Source organism: Vigna angularis, chromosome 4, assembly GCF_016808095.1.
Source record: "Vigna angularis cultivar LongXiaoDou No.4 chromosome 4, ASM1680809v1, whole genome shotgun sequence".
NCBI lineage: Eukaryota > Viridiplantae > Streptophyta > Magnoliopsida > Fabales > Fabaceae > Vigna > Vigna angularis.
Window position 1 is genome coordinate 15,082,801 of NC_068973.1, and position 17,532 is coordinate 15,100,332.

Consider the following 17,532-nt stretch of genomic DNA (forward strand, 5'->3'; position numbering starts at 1 on the left):
CATATGTTGTGATAAATCATGTATGATAGAATTGAACTGTGAAATTGTTGTTTTTGTACATTGAATTTGTGATACTACAATAGAACATGTATAGAATGATAAAATTGCGTAATTGATGTTTATGGTGTTTGATTTGAGATGTTAGTTGGTTTTGTGGATTGCCTCTATAAGACTTAAGTTGGATAATATGACATTTGTTAGCTAAGAATCATGAATCTTATGATCATAAAGATGTTTAACACAGAGAATTGGCTCAAGGAATGTCAAATTACACAAATTAAGCTCAAAAGGAGAAGTTGGGATTTTCTTATATTGTTGGCACCACTCAAACAATAGCTTTTTTGTGATGCTATGGTAGAACATGTATGGAATGATAAAATTGTGTAATTGATGTTTAGGGTGGTTAATTTGAGATGATAACTAGTTTGTATATTGTCTCTATTAAACTTGAATTGGATAATATGACATTTGTTGAGCTAAGAATAACGAACCTTATGGTCATAGAGATGTTTAATACTCAGAATTGGCTCAAGGAATGACAAACTACAATAATTAAGCTCAAAATGAGAAGTTGGGATTTTCTTATATTGTTGGCCACCACTCAGACAATAGCTCTTTTGAGTTGGTTGTCGTTGGATGAAGGTTTTTCTGACACAAAAGTTAAAGAGCTCACTTCCTAGGTTAAAGAATAATCATTTAGCTTGAAATGTTCTTGTATTTAGAAATAAAACACAATTGCAGGTTTTATAAGAGAAGCGTTTAGACAAGAGAAGAGATAATTGCACAAATATTTTTATACTGGTTCACTTCAACTGAGCTACGTCCAGTCTCCTCCAACTTAGCTATGTCCAGTCTCCTCCATAGAGGGTTCCACTATAATCTTCACCGAGATTACAACTGAGTATTTGCACCATTCCTAGTCTCCTCAATCAGCGAATAACTTTTTGTTACCCTGGACTGGATAAGTATTCGCACCACTCCTAATATTAAGCAACCTTACCTAGATTTTTTTAACTCAAATAAGTTCAACAAATGTTTTAATTCTCTTCACAATTGCAACCAAGGATTGCTTACAAGTCATTCAGACTATTACTCTCGTAAAAAGAATGTGATTCAATACAATACAGCCTAAACACTTGCAAGTGTTTCTCTCTTTCCTCTTTGTCACTTTCTTACAATCAGTAAACGATATTACAATGAAACTCGGGAGTATTGCCTCTCTTCTTTTCTCTTCTTCTCTTTTTCTACTTAGAGATTTTCTTTTTCTTGAGCTCTTTCTGTGTCTTTCTTTTGAACGCTTCTCAAAGGATGAATATTTCATTGTATGCTATCCTTTTGATACTACATTTGAAAGATCTTTTATTTAAAGGATTTTTTGGATATGTGTTTGTTAGACTAAACTCTTGGCCTTGATTCTTGTGTCTTGTCTTTCTTCATATACAACAGTCGTTAGTTAAAGTCAACTTGTCAGAGCAAACATTTGCTTGATGTAAGTTGTACTTTATTTTAGACATCACTTCAATCAAGTGAAGAACATTATGTGAATATCTTTTTTGTCTCTAACGTTCATTTCTGATATTTTAATTTGAAGCTTGTGGATATGTGTAGACTAGCTGATCTACAAATAATAAAGTAGATTGTGCATGCAACATATATGTTTTTTCTCTTATCACTTTTGTTGTTTTTGAATATTGAACATTTAATATCATTTAATGTTTGCTCATAATAACAAAATCTTTTTTGATCATTTAGACTAATTAAGGTTTTCTTCTAAAGATACCAAGAGTTGAGTAAAGTCTTCATCATTCGGATGAAGTAATAGTTTAGCTCATAGTATCATTTAGACTAATGTAAACACTTTTTGTTATTTTGTCTTTTCATAGTAATAGCGTTTAACATGTTATGTTTTTATTTATGTTTTAAGTTTTAGTCATTTAGAGTATTTTTGTCAATGACATTGTCTTGATATTATTTCGGTTTCCCGAGAGTTAAAATGAATACTCTCTGGGTATGATAGACTTTACATGTTTAACTTCAACTTCCTTAGACGCTTTGACTTAACAGTCGTTTAGCTTTGCATCTAGGTGTTTTGACTTAATTGTTTTTTTGTTTCCTAAAAACCTAAGCGCATTCCTAAGATTTTATGTGTTGAGAGTTTTGGTTCTAAGTCTTATGTTTTCTTCCTATGTTATTTTGAGATTATTATTTCATTTATTGTTATTTGGTTAAACTTCAAAACACGAGAGTTTGGGTGCATAGAAGATTTTGTCTTAAAACCTTAGACCCTTTTTTGCACCATATATCTTCAATGGACCATCTCCATTGCATCATTCTACCTTTGACCCAACCTAGCCAAGGAAGTTGCCATCAATTGATTTAGAATGACGAAGTGAAGTGTGGTTTGTTGTGGAGAAAAGAATTCCATGGGGTAGTTCCATTTGTTGTGTAATGTATGCATTGATATAAGAGTTTAGGGTTAGAGGTTATCATAATACTCTAGTAATCATTCAACTAATATAGAGAAAAATGGTTGAGAGGTTAAGAGTGGCAGGAGATCCTGGTTTGAAGAACTATTTGAAGTGTTAATGTCATGTATAGGATTAACCTTGTGGGTAGAGGTTATCCATCACAAATGCTGAAACCTCGTGAGATTCGATATCAATGTATTTGTTTAGATGATTGAATTGAGAAGAGTCTTTGATTTTATGGTTTATATTTAGAGAATTAATTGGAGTGCATTGTATTGTGATACAATATTTTTATCAATATATGATATTTCTTTTGTATATTAGCTAGCCCTTTCTTGTTTATCTTGTTTGTTATTGGTTGTGTTCTTTTTTACAATAATCATCTTATTAGTGTGAGCATATAAAAATATAAATATAAAGACACTTCTTTTAATTGAAGAGTCAGTTGTTTGAACATTTACTTGATATTAGGTTATGTTGGTTATAATCTTTTAATAAAATCATAATATAATAACTTAAGATTGCATATGAGTGATATTATAATAGTTCTATCTTATAAAATTGTATCGATATACTATATAAATTAGATTATCTGTCTTTTGAATATTTATAATGAAATATTTTATTTTAGTATTACTATGTGTTATTAAAATGAGATGCTATATAACCATGACAATCTTTTTCATCTCATTAAAATAATTAAGACATAAATATATAATTTTAATTCACGCTGCAATAGACACTCATTACAAGTGTTTTTCAAACCAATATTTAGTCATTATAGTATTTTTTTTTGTGATTTTTACATTATAGTCATTATATATAGTCTTTAAGGAATACAAATTCAATTTTACGTAAAACAAATCTAAGAAATCCATACTTTTAATAGCTTTTATTTTTTAATTATGTTTCACATAAATTTTGCGTACTACATAAAATCTCTTTAATGATCTTTAAGATTTAGTTTCTTTGAAGTTAATGAACTCATTGTACCACTAAAAATGCTCATACTCATAATTTATAGCTAATTAGTCTTAGTTAATTAATAAAGCAATCAAATATTACAAAAATAAATAATAGGGTTAACAGTGTAATTGGACCTTAACAAACTCAGATTAATACTTATACAAAATAATTTAGAGGCAATAATATCTATAGTTTAAAATAGATAAAAAAATGGATCTTTTACTTTGGGAATAAGCGATCATTTAGCTAAAGAAATTGAATAAAATATAAAAAATAAAGTTGAAACGAACTTTTCATTTCAATTTTCACCACTTTTAAATCAGTTTGTATGATTAAAAATCAACTATTTTTTAATTGATTAAATTGCACAAATATTTTGGTTTGGTTGCTTTTCCAAAATATTATCTTGATGTAAAAGTCCAAAAACCTTATGGCCTAACTCATGTTAGGAATCAGTCAAATCAATTTATTTAATGAATGAGCTATATTATTTTAATTCATCTCTACCAAATTCATTTATTCAAAATAAATAAATAAATGTTGGTTAAATGTCATAAATGTTGGATCCATTAGCTTAAGAGAAGGGGTCCTTCTTAAAAGTATTAAAACAAGTTTTAAATTAACCAACCAAATAAAGATTAATCAAATTTTACAAAAACGACCTTATACAAAATAAATAAATAAACAGACTCCAACCTAAACTTAAGAAACAACATTAGAATCAAATTTCACAAAAAACTTAATCTAACCCATATTCACAATTGTGGTACAAATAAACTTGTGAGAAAACTCCATTTTACAGTCATTTTGAGCTAGATTACAGATTTCGTTTTTTCTTTCACACACTAAAGCCTCATTTTATACGAAGGTGTCCATACAAAATTCCAAAAAAGAACACAGAATATAGAACATGAACACAGTGTCCAAGGAACCGAGTCTTCATTAATTATAAAGAACACTAATTAGTTACCTGTCTTTGTCTACAGCTGAAGGGAACATGAAAAAGCACTACAAAGACTAAAGAAGTAATCAGAAGTTTGGCAGTGTGAGCACTGTCCAAGACTGATTTCTTCAGCACATTCTCCACACAACAATCTAAAATGACTCTCATGTGAGATTGGCATGTCCTGTGAACCAAGGTAATCCTACTTGAGGACACTGTTTTGCATCTGGGATGAGAACAATAGGTCCCAGAAAGATGCGCCACAAATCAAGTATTATTGTGACCAGCATTGCAGCACCTAAAGCATCAACAGCCACTCTAGGCAAGTCCCACTTGTCACCAGGTTTCTCATCTATCCTGCGTATTTACAAGATTTATCATCAATGAAATCAGTACAACATACACATATTCCACCTTTATGTAGTAGCGTATGCAACAACTACTTTTTAGAGAAGCAAAGAGGTACATATTCAAAACAATTTCAAACGAGGAATGAGGTAACTCAAACAACTGCTAGCTACTCCCTTCTTTCCTTTTTAGTTGTTGGATTTTTGAAATATTGATTATCTTGCCTTTTATGTTTTCAAACCACATTGATCGCTCTTTTGTTTCAATTAAATTCTTATTTACTGATTTCTTAATAAAGGACGTATAAGAAGGAGCAGAAGGAGTAATGACTTACCTTAAAAACATTGGGAAGCTCACAATAAAGTATATGGCATAAAACAGAGATCCAACTTTATACATAGAGTCACGATCCACAAATTCATAATAAGGGAACTGCATACATCCAATTGAAAGCGTTATTCTCTAAAATTTGCATTTCATATTGTAGGTCAACTGCAGGATGATACGTTTCATAGAAATACGTTGAAAGATGTATATATGTATTTGTATTGTGACTAGTATTGAGGATTACGAAGAGAAGGATAGAAAACTAGGAAACTTGTCATCTGGGTTTGCTGATTGGTGAAAGTATCAAATTTCACAAAGATGTAGACACGTTATCGTATGACATCTGAGGAAGAAAAGTCTAACAAAAAGAAAGAACTTATAGCTATAGCCGTTTATAAATTATAACTGTATCTAGAATTATAAACCTTATAGGGTCAAAATGCATACAGTAATCTTAAGCATATCAGTACTTCTGTGTGTGCCAAGGTCACTGTCACTAATATTGAATCTTGAGTTGTCAAAAGACAGGATATCAATATGTATCATCTTTAAGACAAGGGAATAGAAACGGAAATTCTAATTTAAAAGAAAAGAAAAGAAATATGGAAGAAATATGTAAGATGGTACCACAGATAAATCCAAGCAATGGAGGTTCCACAGCACAAAAAAGGCAAGAGAATTTAAGGCAACAAATATGTAACAGAAAAAAAAGCAGTAAAGAAAAGAGCAAGAAAGAAAACAAAAAAAAGAAAGTAATTGGAAAATAAAAATTGCAAAAGTTAAATACAGAGTTCCAAATTAACTGTGTAGATTCCAAAATTTGCATATACACATTTTCAAAATCAAATAAGAAATTTAGGCTTAGGGATGATTGTCACAATAAATATAACCTTGGAAACTTGAACAACAAAAAATAAGGAATATCTAAATGCAATGATTTCTCAAAGCTAGTATTAGAAAATGAACTTTAAGTCTAACACAATCTCACAAAATCAACATATGCAGTGAGGTTTGAACTTATTTATATGCTATAATTTGGATGACACAATAGGTTCAACAAACTTTGTTAAATTAGACTTTGATACCATCTTAGAAAGTAGACTATAAGTTAACTCAATCTTACAAAATTAACTTCTAAAATGAAATTTATATCCACTTATATACTATAATTTGAAAATATTCTGTTAATGTGAGATTTCCAACAAATAGTACAAACAACATAAATACTCAAAATGGTTAGAAGTCCACATAAACTAGAGATAAAACTAATTTATAATAGTATTAGTAGATGCAAATCTCACCATACAAACCGATTTTGTAGGGTTGAACTAGGTTTAAAATTCACTTCTTAACATGCTATCAGAACCATTGATAAAACCTATCCTAGCGAGATTTGTTGTTTGTTAGACATATTGTTTCACTCACTATTGGCCGCTATCGAACCACCCATTAATGACTAGTCTCACGCTCGAGATGTATATACCTCGATGTGAGAGGAATGTTTTGGAAGTCCACATTGACTAGAAATAAAGTCAAATTCTAGTATATAAGTGGGTGAAAATCTCACCTTACAAGTCGGTTTTGTGGATTTGAGTTGGGTTTAAAGTTCACTTTTTAACAAAAACAATTCACTAATCATAACTAGCAAAATATCTCGAGATACCAAAAGATAATAGCCTTATTTGATTCATATAGCCAATCCTGCATAATAGTAAAAGGGTTTTCTTGTATCAAAACACAGGTGCTAAATACGTAACAAATTTGAAGGCTTGTAAAGAAACAGTTCAAGACATTTCGGGAAGGGAAACCATAATATCTGCATGGAGATAGGGAAATTTCAATTTAAAAAACAATGCAGGACAAAAGAAATATATGGTTTGCCTAACAAATGCATTGATGGAGCCATGATAAAAAAAGTAAGAGAACTTTGTACCATATGGCATATTCCTTGCATTTTACAAAGATATTGAAACTGAAATTGTCAAAGGTTAGGTTTTACGACTATATATTTCATAGATAAGATGTCAGATAAACTTGAATAGCAATGGTTAACAAAAATTCAAATACTTGGCTACCTCAAAATTAATAATTGGAATCCGAGAAAATATTGAAAACGCATGATTAAACAAAGTTTGAGAAAAGAAAATAGCAGAATGTTTAATTACAACGTACATTAGAGATAGCCAGGGTCTCCAGGTACGCTATAAAATAAGCAAGTGCAAGAATCCAGGCAGCTTCGGTAGCCCATTGAATTTTTTCAGGCAAATCAGCAATAAAATGTCGCAACCGACGCAGTGTCATGTTTGATGAAACGTGATAAAACAGGAAGCAAACATGAGTGAGCAGGAATGTTGTGTGTGGTACCTGCAACCACCAAATAGAGCAATTCAATAACGAATACGTGGTCACACTAAGAGATAATTCATTGGTCTTTGGCTTACATTGTTCATTTTCCATGATGGGAAGGTATAAGATGCACCCAGAACTGTGAAAAAATAATGAGTCCAGAAATAATTTCCAACATAACTGAAGATTATTATCCAGAGACTCGCCTGTCAGTATTAAATATGAACAGATTAGGCAGTGAGTAGGTCAACCGAATAAACACAAGAATGTTTTATAATATGTAGGCACACAAAATAAATACATAAGTATTAAAATATGTCAGAAATAATGTAAATAGGGTAATTAAGTGGATATATCTTATTATGTAATCATGTTAAGTAACACAATTGTAGTTTTTCTATTTATGACGCCAATTGCATAATAGCCTCCATTGTGTCTGTGTATCAGGTACATGGAATTCATGCTAGACAACCTCAATTCCTGAACAACCAGTGATTGGGGCCACTTCCGATTAGGGCAACTATTTTTCTAAGAAACATATTTCTAATATTTCCCATCTCTTTTCTTTGTCTTGTTTCCATTTTTTTTGGTCGTATTTCCCATTGCCCCTTAGGAACTTGATGATCTGACATCTGAATATTTGGTTAAAATGAGTTGTCCTTCACAACTTTAATGAAGTTTTGTCCCCTGTCACCATTGTTGCTAAGGAAAAAAGGCAATCAAAATCTCAAATTGTTGGCCTTGCATGGGTTACAAGCAAAGTAGTTAAAATCGATATTATGGTTGGGATTGTGAAGGACTCAAGTTTGTAAATTGTGGGATCCTAACATGGATTGTAGATTCTACTTCTAATTAAATATAATATATATATATATATATATATATATTAAAAGAGCAGTCATAATATTGTAAATGAAGGAAAAAAAAGTAAAACCGTTAGTAGTACATGTCTTGGTAAAAAGTTATGCCTATCCCTTATTAGAGGAACTTTAGTAAGAAAAATTCCCAATAGACACCCACATATCGCAAAGAAAACACATATCTTGATACTTGTTTATTCATAGAACCAGTCAGATCAAGAAAAAGCCAAACTTCCACTTTTCGCAGTTTCTTAATATGTTATTCAGAGCAAAAAAAATTTAAACCACTTTATCCATTTTTGACATGTCTTGGTCGTGCAAATAAGAGGGAAAAATCCAACTAAACTTGAGTGATGTTAGCGTTGGGTAATAGGAGCTGCCAATACAAAATAGTCAAAGCTTTCTCCCTTAAATATCCATTGTGCAGCCCCTCAAGGTCATTGATCTTCCAAGTTAATTAGCTCCACTCATCCTAAGCACTAGTCTTCCTTTGGTTTTTTGAGAACTTTTTGTTCATCTTTTTCTTGCTGATTTGGGGAAATAAAGAAAACTGTTACCATCACTCAAGTGCTGATGTGTCTATTTGATAATATATCTTGATGACATTGTTTTCACATGCAGTGACTACCATGGCATCTCCCAAATGAAACAACACCTTTGCTACCATTTTTAGATCAAAGATCTCGGCAAACTCAGATATTTCTTGAGTATTAAGGTAGTACAATCCAACTATGGTATTGTTATATCTCAAAAGAAATATGCTTTGGATATTTTGGAGGAAACTGAGTTGATGAATTCAAAATCTATTGACACACACATGGATCATAATACCAAACTCCTACCAAATAGGGGGTGGGGGGGAGGCGCTATTTAAGATCCTGAGGAGTGTAGAAGATTGCTTGGGAAATTAAATTACCTTTCAGTTACTCCTAACATTTCCTTTGTAGTCAATGTGGTGAGCCAATTTCTCAATTCCTCATGTGAAGATCATTGGAATACGATCATCTATATATAAAAGTACATTAAAAGATCTCCTAGAAAATGTTTGTTATATGGTTACAATAACCATACAAAAGTTGTTTGATATTCATATGTTAATTAGGCAAAATCTCTTTCTGATAGAAGATCTACTTCCGAGTATTGTGTCTTTGTTAGTGGTAACTTGATCTTTTAAAAGAGCAAGAAACAAAGTATTGTAGCAAAATTTAGTGCAAAAGCAGAATATAAGGCTATGGCCTCATCTACTTGTGAACTTGTTTGGCTTAAGCAATTTCTTAGAGAGTTAAAATTTGGAGATGTCACTCAAATGACACTTATATGTGACGATTAGGCTGCTCTTCATATTAGTTCTAATCTTGCCTTTCACGAGAGGACCAAACACATTGAGATTGATTATATTTTCATTTAAGAGAAGATTGTATCTAGAAACATCAAGATGGAGTTTGTAAACTCAAATGATCAGTTAGCAAACATACGATTTATATGCAGCAGCTTGAAGAAGAGTATTAGATATATTACGTTTTATGTTAATTAGGGAAACATGTCCCTATGTTAATTATATTATTTTTACATATTCATTTGTATTTTGGCTTAGCCCACATTCTCTTTATTATAAATACATTACCATATATGTGTTTTCTACATAAAGGAGATTAACTCCATACCTAGTTTTTCACTATATTCAATAAAAACCAATTGGGAAATAGAATTACCTGTCACTCGTTGAAATATCTATTTTGCAAATAATGCAGTAAGTCATTTTCTCAACTCCCCAGTTAACGTAACTGATATGCAGTAATTTGAATTTTAAAAATATAATAAGAGAATTATAGGAGAAGGCCTCTAGTATGAAGACATGTGTCATGTCATACAAGAGTTGTCAAGCACTTTAATGAAAACTGAAAATGCTCTCCCACTGACGTGAGATCCACTGTGTAGCATTTTAATTAGAGATAGATTAGATGACCAAAATATGATTTTGGCTCCTTGTCTGAATTTTTTATTTCAGTTTGGTCTCTTAAATTTAAAAGGCTCCAGTTTGGTTCCTTAAAATATCTTTGTTAACCAAATTGGTCCTTCCTTACCATACTAATTTGGTTAACCTGATGACATGTGACAAACTGTGACAGTAAGTGATGTCACTGTCACATGGACATTTGCTATGTCAACTAAAATTAACATCATTAGTGTAAAAACCTGAAAAAATGGACCATATTTATCTAATGATACCACTTTGAGAAACCAAAGTGAAACTTTTTAAACTCAAGGAACCAAACTGAAACAAACAAAATCAGACGAGGAACCAGAATCATATTTTGGCCAAATTTGATCATTGGAAACGCAAAAAAAAAAGAAAGAAAAAAGAAAAAAAAAACAGAGCATTCTTGCAAAGTTAATTGCTTGAAGTACTCAGGTTGAGGAGGTTACGCAATTAAACTCATTTGTGAAAATCAAGTTGGCATACAGGACCAAACATGTTGACATAGATTGCTATTTCACTCGGCAAAAGATCTTATACAAAAATATTGTCAGTTCTAATGCAAGATGCCTTCAACAAGTCATTGAGAGGTCCTTCAATTATAAGTAATTCAGTTTCATATATATATATATGGATAACTATTATACATAATGGCCTCCCCTATGTAAATGAGACATGAAATCATCACACGACTCTTGTCATCTTACTCTCAATAAAATCTATTTAGGATGCACAAACAACTTAATCTGAATACCAAATGAATGGAAACTCCAAATTGTAAATGTCTTAATCAAGAAACGGGGAATTGCACCAATCCAAGTCATCTGTCTTTATAGGAGGATGGCTAGAATCCCCTGATTTTGTAGATTTTGTAGATCTTGACCTGAAGAGTGTGGTTACCAAAATACAGGTTATCTAATGGAATCATGTGGTATACGATCAAGAATGCCTCAAATGAATTAACTTACAATTCACAATTCTTACAGTAATGCCCTTTCAAATGCTCATTGTTCTTGCTTGAAGAATAAAAGCAGGTTTCACACTAAAACCTCTTTCTACACTTTATTATTTTGGATTCAAACCGGTTTTATCATTGTTTTCATATTAAGAAGCAGATACAAGATCAATGGCAAACAAAATGCAAAATGTGTATTTGATGACTTGATGATTAGTAGTTATAGTTCCTAGAGAGGCCCCTAATGGAAAATAATGGAGTAAAGGGAATGAACAGGGGAGGATTAACGCCCACAACAAGCTGTTTGGTATTGGGGGAGATAATAGCTGAGGGGCATGCCAGGTAATAACTAGCTTTTATCTGTTTAAGAGAATCAATTTATTCGTATACACTTAGAATATCATAAAACAATATAGTAAAGATAAGTATTGGAAAAATTTTATATCTGTCAAAACACTTGCCTTGACCCAATATCGATCCTTCCAATGAACGCTTCTATCTGCCTGCAAATTTTGATATCACAAAAAAAATTAATTACACCACTCTCTGTTCATGCTTACTACAACAGAGCAAGAAGTGAAGATAAATAATTTTCTAAGTGAGTCACACTACTAAAAATGATCAACAACAACTGAAACCCCACGTCAAATGTTGTTTAAATAAGCTTAAAAATAAGTACTTGTCTTGTTTTGGCTTCAATTCCATTTCAAGGAAAATAATTAAGCACACACCTTTCCAACAAGCAGCATTGGAATGACAAAGGCAGGAACAGCCGAAACCAATCCGATAAGCAAGTACTCCAATTCTGTGAATTTCTGCCAAACTCATAATTAAAACTTAAAAGTGAATTCTACCATTCATGGTTCGTTATTCACATGACAAAAGAAAGGTAAAACCCCAACTGACCAATACCTGCATAAAAAACCCATATATGAAGGGACAACAAGCTTTAATTATGACTAAGTCTTGAACGGGAAGTAGTCCAGTAATGGACCCAAAAGATCGAAATTTGTGACAAACTCTGGGGTCCCACATACGAAATAAAGATCCTAATTACCACATTTACAAAAATAAATGTAAAAGGTGGAAAAGGGTAAAACCTCGTAAAGATTGAAGGGAATAACAATGCCAAGACAGAGGGTGAGCCAGAAGGGGGTGTAAAGAAGGAAGAACAGTTCACCCCATCTCTTGCTGGGGTTTGGAGCCAGCCACAGGCTTGGAGGAACAGGAGCTGAAATTTTCAAAAGGGATTCCATCAGATAAAGAGAAAGGGTTGCTATGATTATGAATGAATCCGAGATCTGATCAAATTCAAACAGAAAAATTACCTGTCATTTGGAATGGGATCTGCTTCAAGGAATGTTAAATGAAATGAATGATGACTGAATACACTCTTGAGTGAGTGGATTGTTCAAATGCATATACTGTAACAAGCTAAAAAGAGTGGAAGCTTGGTGAAGGAGGTGTCACTCTGCAGGTTCTACTTTAACTTTTGTTTTAACTTTCATCTTCTGACAATGACTTATTTTCAGGATTTAATATTTTTTTATTTCTTTTGGCTTTTTATCCGCAAATTTTAATGTTTTTTTTTTGGCTTTTTATTTAAAACTTTAATGTTTGTTTGACTTTTCATTTTCTCGTTTTAGACAGTAACGATATTTTCATGGTTGATGGTTGGTACATGTACACTTGTTTGGTATTTAACTTGTCAACCACATACAATTTATTTTTATTATAATGTTTTCTATTCTATGTGGTAAATATCTTTTTTAATGTCACTTTCAAAATATTAATTATCTCCATTATAAAACATGGTCTTATTTTTACTTTTTTCAAATACATTTTTTTTCTAAATATAAGGAACTTCTTTACAACCTAGAGTGAAATAAATAAATGATTCAGATAATAAAAATTAAAAAAAACATTTTAATTTGAATAATTAAAAATCTAAATCATAGAAAACTGACTTAAATAAAAATTTCATTATATGTTTAATATATATTCAAATAATACTTTTAGAGATCACTTTTGTATTTTTTTTAATATATTTAAATTTCATAAAAGAAAAAATATATAAACAGCACTAAAAACGTATTTAACAGTCTAAAAATTTATATGATATAAGACATATTATACCCCTTTTTAATTAAATTTATAAACAATAGTTTTGGCTAGGGCAATAAAAAAAATATTTTCTTTTCTTTTAATTTCGAGAGATTTATTTAAAGTGATTCCTATATTTTTTCTTCAATTTAGTTTCTATTTTATGGAAAACAGAAAGTCAATATAATTTTTTTTTTCATAAGCTTAGTCTTCACGAGTGTGAAAGTGCCATACTAGAGATAAATAAAAAAATAAAGTGAAGGTTGAAAAACTAAAAGTCACTGACACGTACTTTTATAATGAGCAATTTGATTTGAATTATACTTTAAAAATAATTTTATATTTAAGTTTATATTCAAAAAATACTTTTAAATAATTTTGTTTAAAATTAATATATATATATATATATATATATATATATATATTTGCCAATATTTATGAATACCCGTGTGTATTTTTTTGATACCCAACTAATAATGAAACAAACAATAGATTTTTTTTAGACAAAATGAATAATGATAGATACTACCATATTTGATTCAATACTTTATCATCCCTGATAATCTTGAACGATGTTAACTTAATTTAACTGATAAACTACATTGACTATTTTAAAATAAAATGAGACTTAATTAAAAATAAATTAAAAATTCACATTAAATAAATTAAACCCTGTTTTTTTTTTTTAATTCAACGTGAGGGTTATCAGTACAAGGGTCCTTGTAGTCATGTAAGATTTAATTGAAAGGACCCACTAACTCACTCACTTTCAATATCTATTGTGTAGTACTTTCAATCCGTTGAAACATTTATTCACCGCGTTCTACTAATTTCCCAGCAATTAGCACGTGCCTACCAATAAAAAAAAGACTTAGTTTAAAAACAAACTCAAATATGATAGAAGTAATTAAATGACTTAGTTTATATAGTTTAATCAATTTTATATTTAACTTTTTATACTTAAACATTATTCACCTTAATTTATATCTTATTTTTCATTCAGTTTAGCCTTTAAATCAAAGATAATAAATATTAAAATAAACTACATGTAATATGTATGAAGACTTGAAACTAATTGATCATCTATATTAATATAGGAATAAAAGGGTAAAGCTTTACAGTCAAATAGACTAAAAAATGATTAAACGTCTCATATATTTTAGTTAACCTTTTATATAAAAGAATTAAAATGAGAATGGTTGGAATTGTTGGACTGTAATTATGTAATTATGTGTATAATATATATATATATATATATATATATATATATATATATATATATATATATATATATATATATATATATATAATATGTGTGTATATGATAAACTTGTTAAGTATTGATTTTCTATTAAATAAAACTTAGAAAAATATCATAAAAAAAATAAATTTTTTTATTACTCGTTTTTTATCTATTTTTCTTTTATTTTTCACACACATTTTTATATATATATATATATATATGTATATTATTAAATAACTAAAATAAAATAATAAATACTAGAATTTTGAAAATGAGGACAAAAAATTAAATAGTTTTTTATTTACTCCTTTAATTTATGTACAAATATCTTTGTAAATAGTTAAATTTGAATCTATATTTTATGAAGAAGAAAAAATAAATATAACTATAAATTAAGTTTATAACATTAAGTGTATTTAGGGTGGTGGTGCATAATCAATTGTATTGTGTTGTTTATTGTTTTACACGTTAAATATTACACAATCATTTATATAATAGATATTATTAATTATATTATCATTGTAGTATTTCATTTTAGTAGTTTTTAAAAACTACTCAATAGAAGTTACATTAGTGATAGTGAACAAGTAGGTGAGATATAGATACAACTATTATATTATAGTTATCTATAAAGCATGTATTAATTATATAGAAAGTTATACATAAAGACTCCAACTTACATTATAAATTTTCAAAAGAAAAAGAATTATAATCTAAACTACAACATCTTCCTTACTCTACATCGGATCAATGAAAACATCTTCATTTGCTTATATTGGTAAGGTCATTGCAAAAAAGAAAGATAATTAACAAACAAATAAACAAAGATAAAAGAGTAAGGTAATGTACCAAAAGATTTAATCTAAACATTTATAATGTACCAATTTATCAATCTCAAATATCAAACATACCACTGATTCATACATTCGCACAATAGACATTAACTCGATTATCTAGATTCATGCTTTGACATATATATTCAATATATATGGGCACTCATAATAGTATTTATACTCTACAGAGTCCTAAACAAAGAAGTTATCATCATACTACTCACGAGGTTAATCCCCATCAAATATAGGACCTAACTAGTACCCATTAAGTAAGAGCTTGTTCGATTCTCACCACATAACTCATTCTATTATATTTGAGTGTTAATAATTATTAGAGTTTAGGATGTCTCACTTTCAGAACTCTTATATGTCAAAACATACACTAATTTTACTAAATCACAAATTTTCTTCTTGAAATTCTCTCAACAACATCTCAAATTGTATTTTCCATCCATTAAAACAACATCACACATATCAAGCATGCATAAGCACCATAATTCATCTCGAATATATAATAATTATGCACAAAATCTAAAATAAACCATTCAATCAGATAAAGAATAAGAAAACATAAAAATAATCACATTGGCTCTTAGACTAATGTTCAACGAAAAGCCCCTCGCAATAGGGAGTGTTCAACGCCAAATATCTTGCGTTTTCTCTCACTTAGTACAAACAATCTGTCGCTCAACGAAAAACATTAAAAGGGTTCCAAACATGTAGTGATAACTCGCTTTTAGCAGTACAGCGCAACTGTTCAGCGCCATACCATTCACAAAATGTCCGTTCAGCGTTAAAAGGGTGGCGCTCAATGGTTTGGAGCGAAAATGCTTCTAGACCTTCACAATCAAGCCTACGCTTAATGCCATATTAGAAACTTACACATTCAATTATATGATTTTGGGAACTAGGGACTCATTCAGATAATCAAATTAGTATTCTTGACTTAGTGCATGGTTAAAAAAGGTTTAGATGTTAGACTGAATACCAATTTTCTCAAATGGCTAAATTCTCAATCCCTCAATAAACATCAAAACAACCAAAATACAAGCAACACACAACAAACAACACAACAAAAATTCTACATGCCAAACAACTAGTTTCAGACCAAAACAAACATGTACTATAATTTATCACAACATTAATAGCATTAAAAGGTGATAGTAGGTCCCCTTACCTAACTAACAGATGAACAAATCATTCTAGAAAGTCTAAAACAGTTCCAAACACACAAGAAGTCCTATATGCTCCTACAAATAACAAAAACATGATCAGAGTACAACGTTAGGACCATAATCAGTAGAGAATCTTATAGAAGACTCAAATGTCACATGCGACCACAACAAGCTCGCATGCAAAGAAAGAATGAAACAAACAAAAAGAGGAGCATAAAACCAAATTACTTTATCTGAGAAACTGATCAGTCTAAATTGAAGAGTTTGCTATGAGGATCAATCATATTGTCTTAGTTCTTCAATAAGACGAACAAAGGATAAAAACTCATAAAAAGAAGTTAGAGAACTCTGAAATAGTGATTTCTAGAAAGATAATGTGTTACCTTTTCCTTTTTTAATTTGCTATTTATATGATGCACAATTTGAAGTATTTATTTGATTAGATGGAAAAACTGTTGTAGTTGTTGATGTCTTGAGCAAGAAGATAATACATGTATCTTATATGATGATCAAAGAGCTTAAGTTGGAAAAGTTCAAAGTCATGAAATTATAGGTAGTGATGAGAGAATATGTCATTAGATATAGTCATATGACCATACCTAATGATTTTCTTGGCTTGGTGAAAGAAAAACAATTGTTAGATCCTAGTTTGTAAAAGATAGTTTGGTTGCTTGGGTCAAAGTAGGCTAAGGATTTTTTGATGTGGTATGATAGTGTTTTGAGATTCAAGGGTAGAGTTTGTGTACCTGATCATGTATAGTTGAAGAGTTTAATCATTGAAGAAGGGCACAAAAGTCGTCTTAGCATGCATCCTAACACGACTAAGATGTATCAAGATCTAAAGGATTCTTTCTAGTGCTCTGGTATGAAATATGGTTTAGTTTGTAGTATCTTATTTGATGTATCAGAAGTTAAAAGTAGAACATCAGAGGCTTGAAGGGATGTTGCAACAATTAGAGGTACTAGAGTGGAAATGAGATAACATTG

The 17,532-nt window shown here is 30.2% G+C and overlaps 1 protein-coding gene across 1 annotated transcript; it reads right to left on the minus strand.

The window, feature by feature from the left end:
• Positions 1–4,338: 4,338 nt before the first annotated feature.
• On the minus strand, positions 4,339–12,694 carry LOC108322558 (cycloeucalenol cycloisomerase). The gene is made up of 8 exons (XM_017554695.2): positions 12,520–12,694; positions 12,292–12,422; positions 11,923–12,006; positions 11,653–11,694; positions 7,494–7,604; positions 7,225–7,416; positions 5,060–5,157; positions 4,339–4,734 (listed from the first exon to the last, which is right to left on the minus strand). The coding sequence occupies exons 1-8, from the start codon at positions 12,524–12,526 to the stop codon at positions 4,542–4,544; spliced, it is 858 nt and encodes a 285-aa protein (XP_017410184.1). The 5' UTR covers positions 12,527–12,694; the 3' UTR covers positions 4,339–4,541.
• Between the last annotated feature and the right edge of the window lie 4,838 nt (positions 12,695–17,532).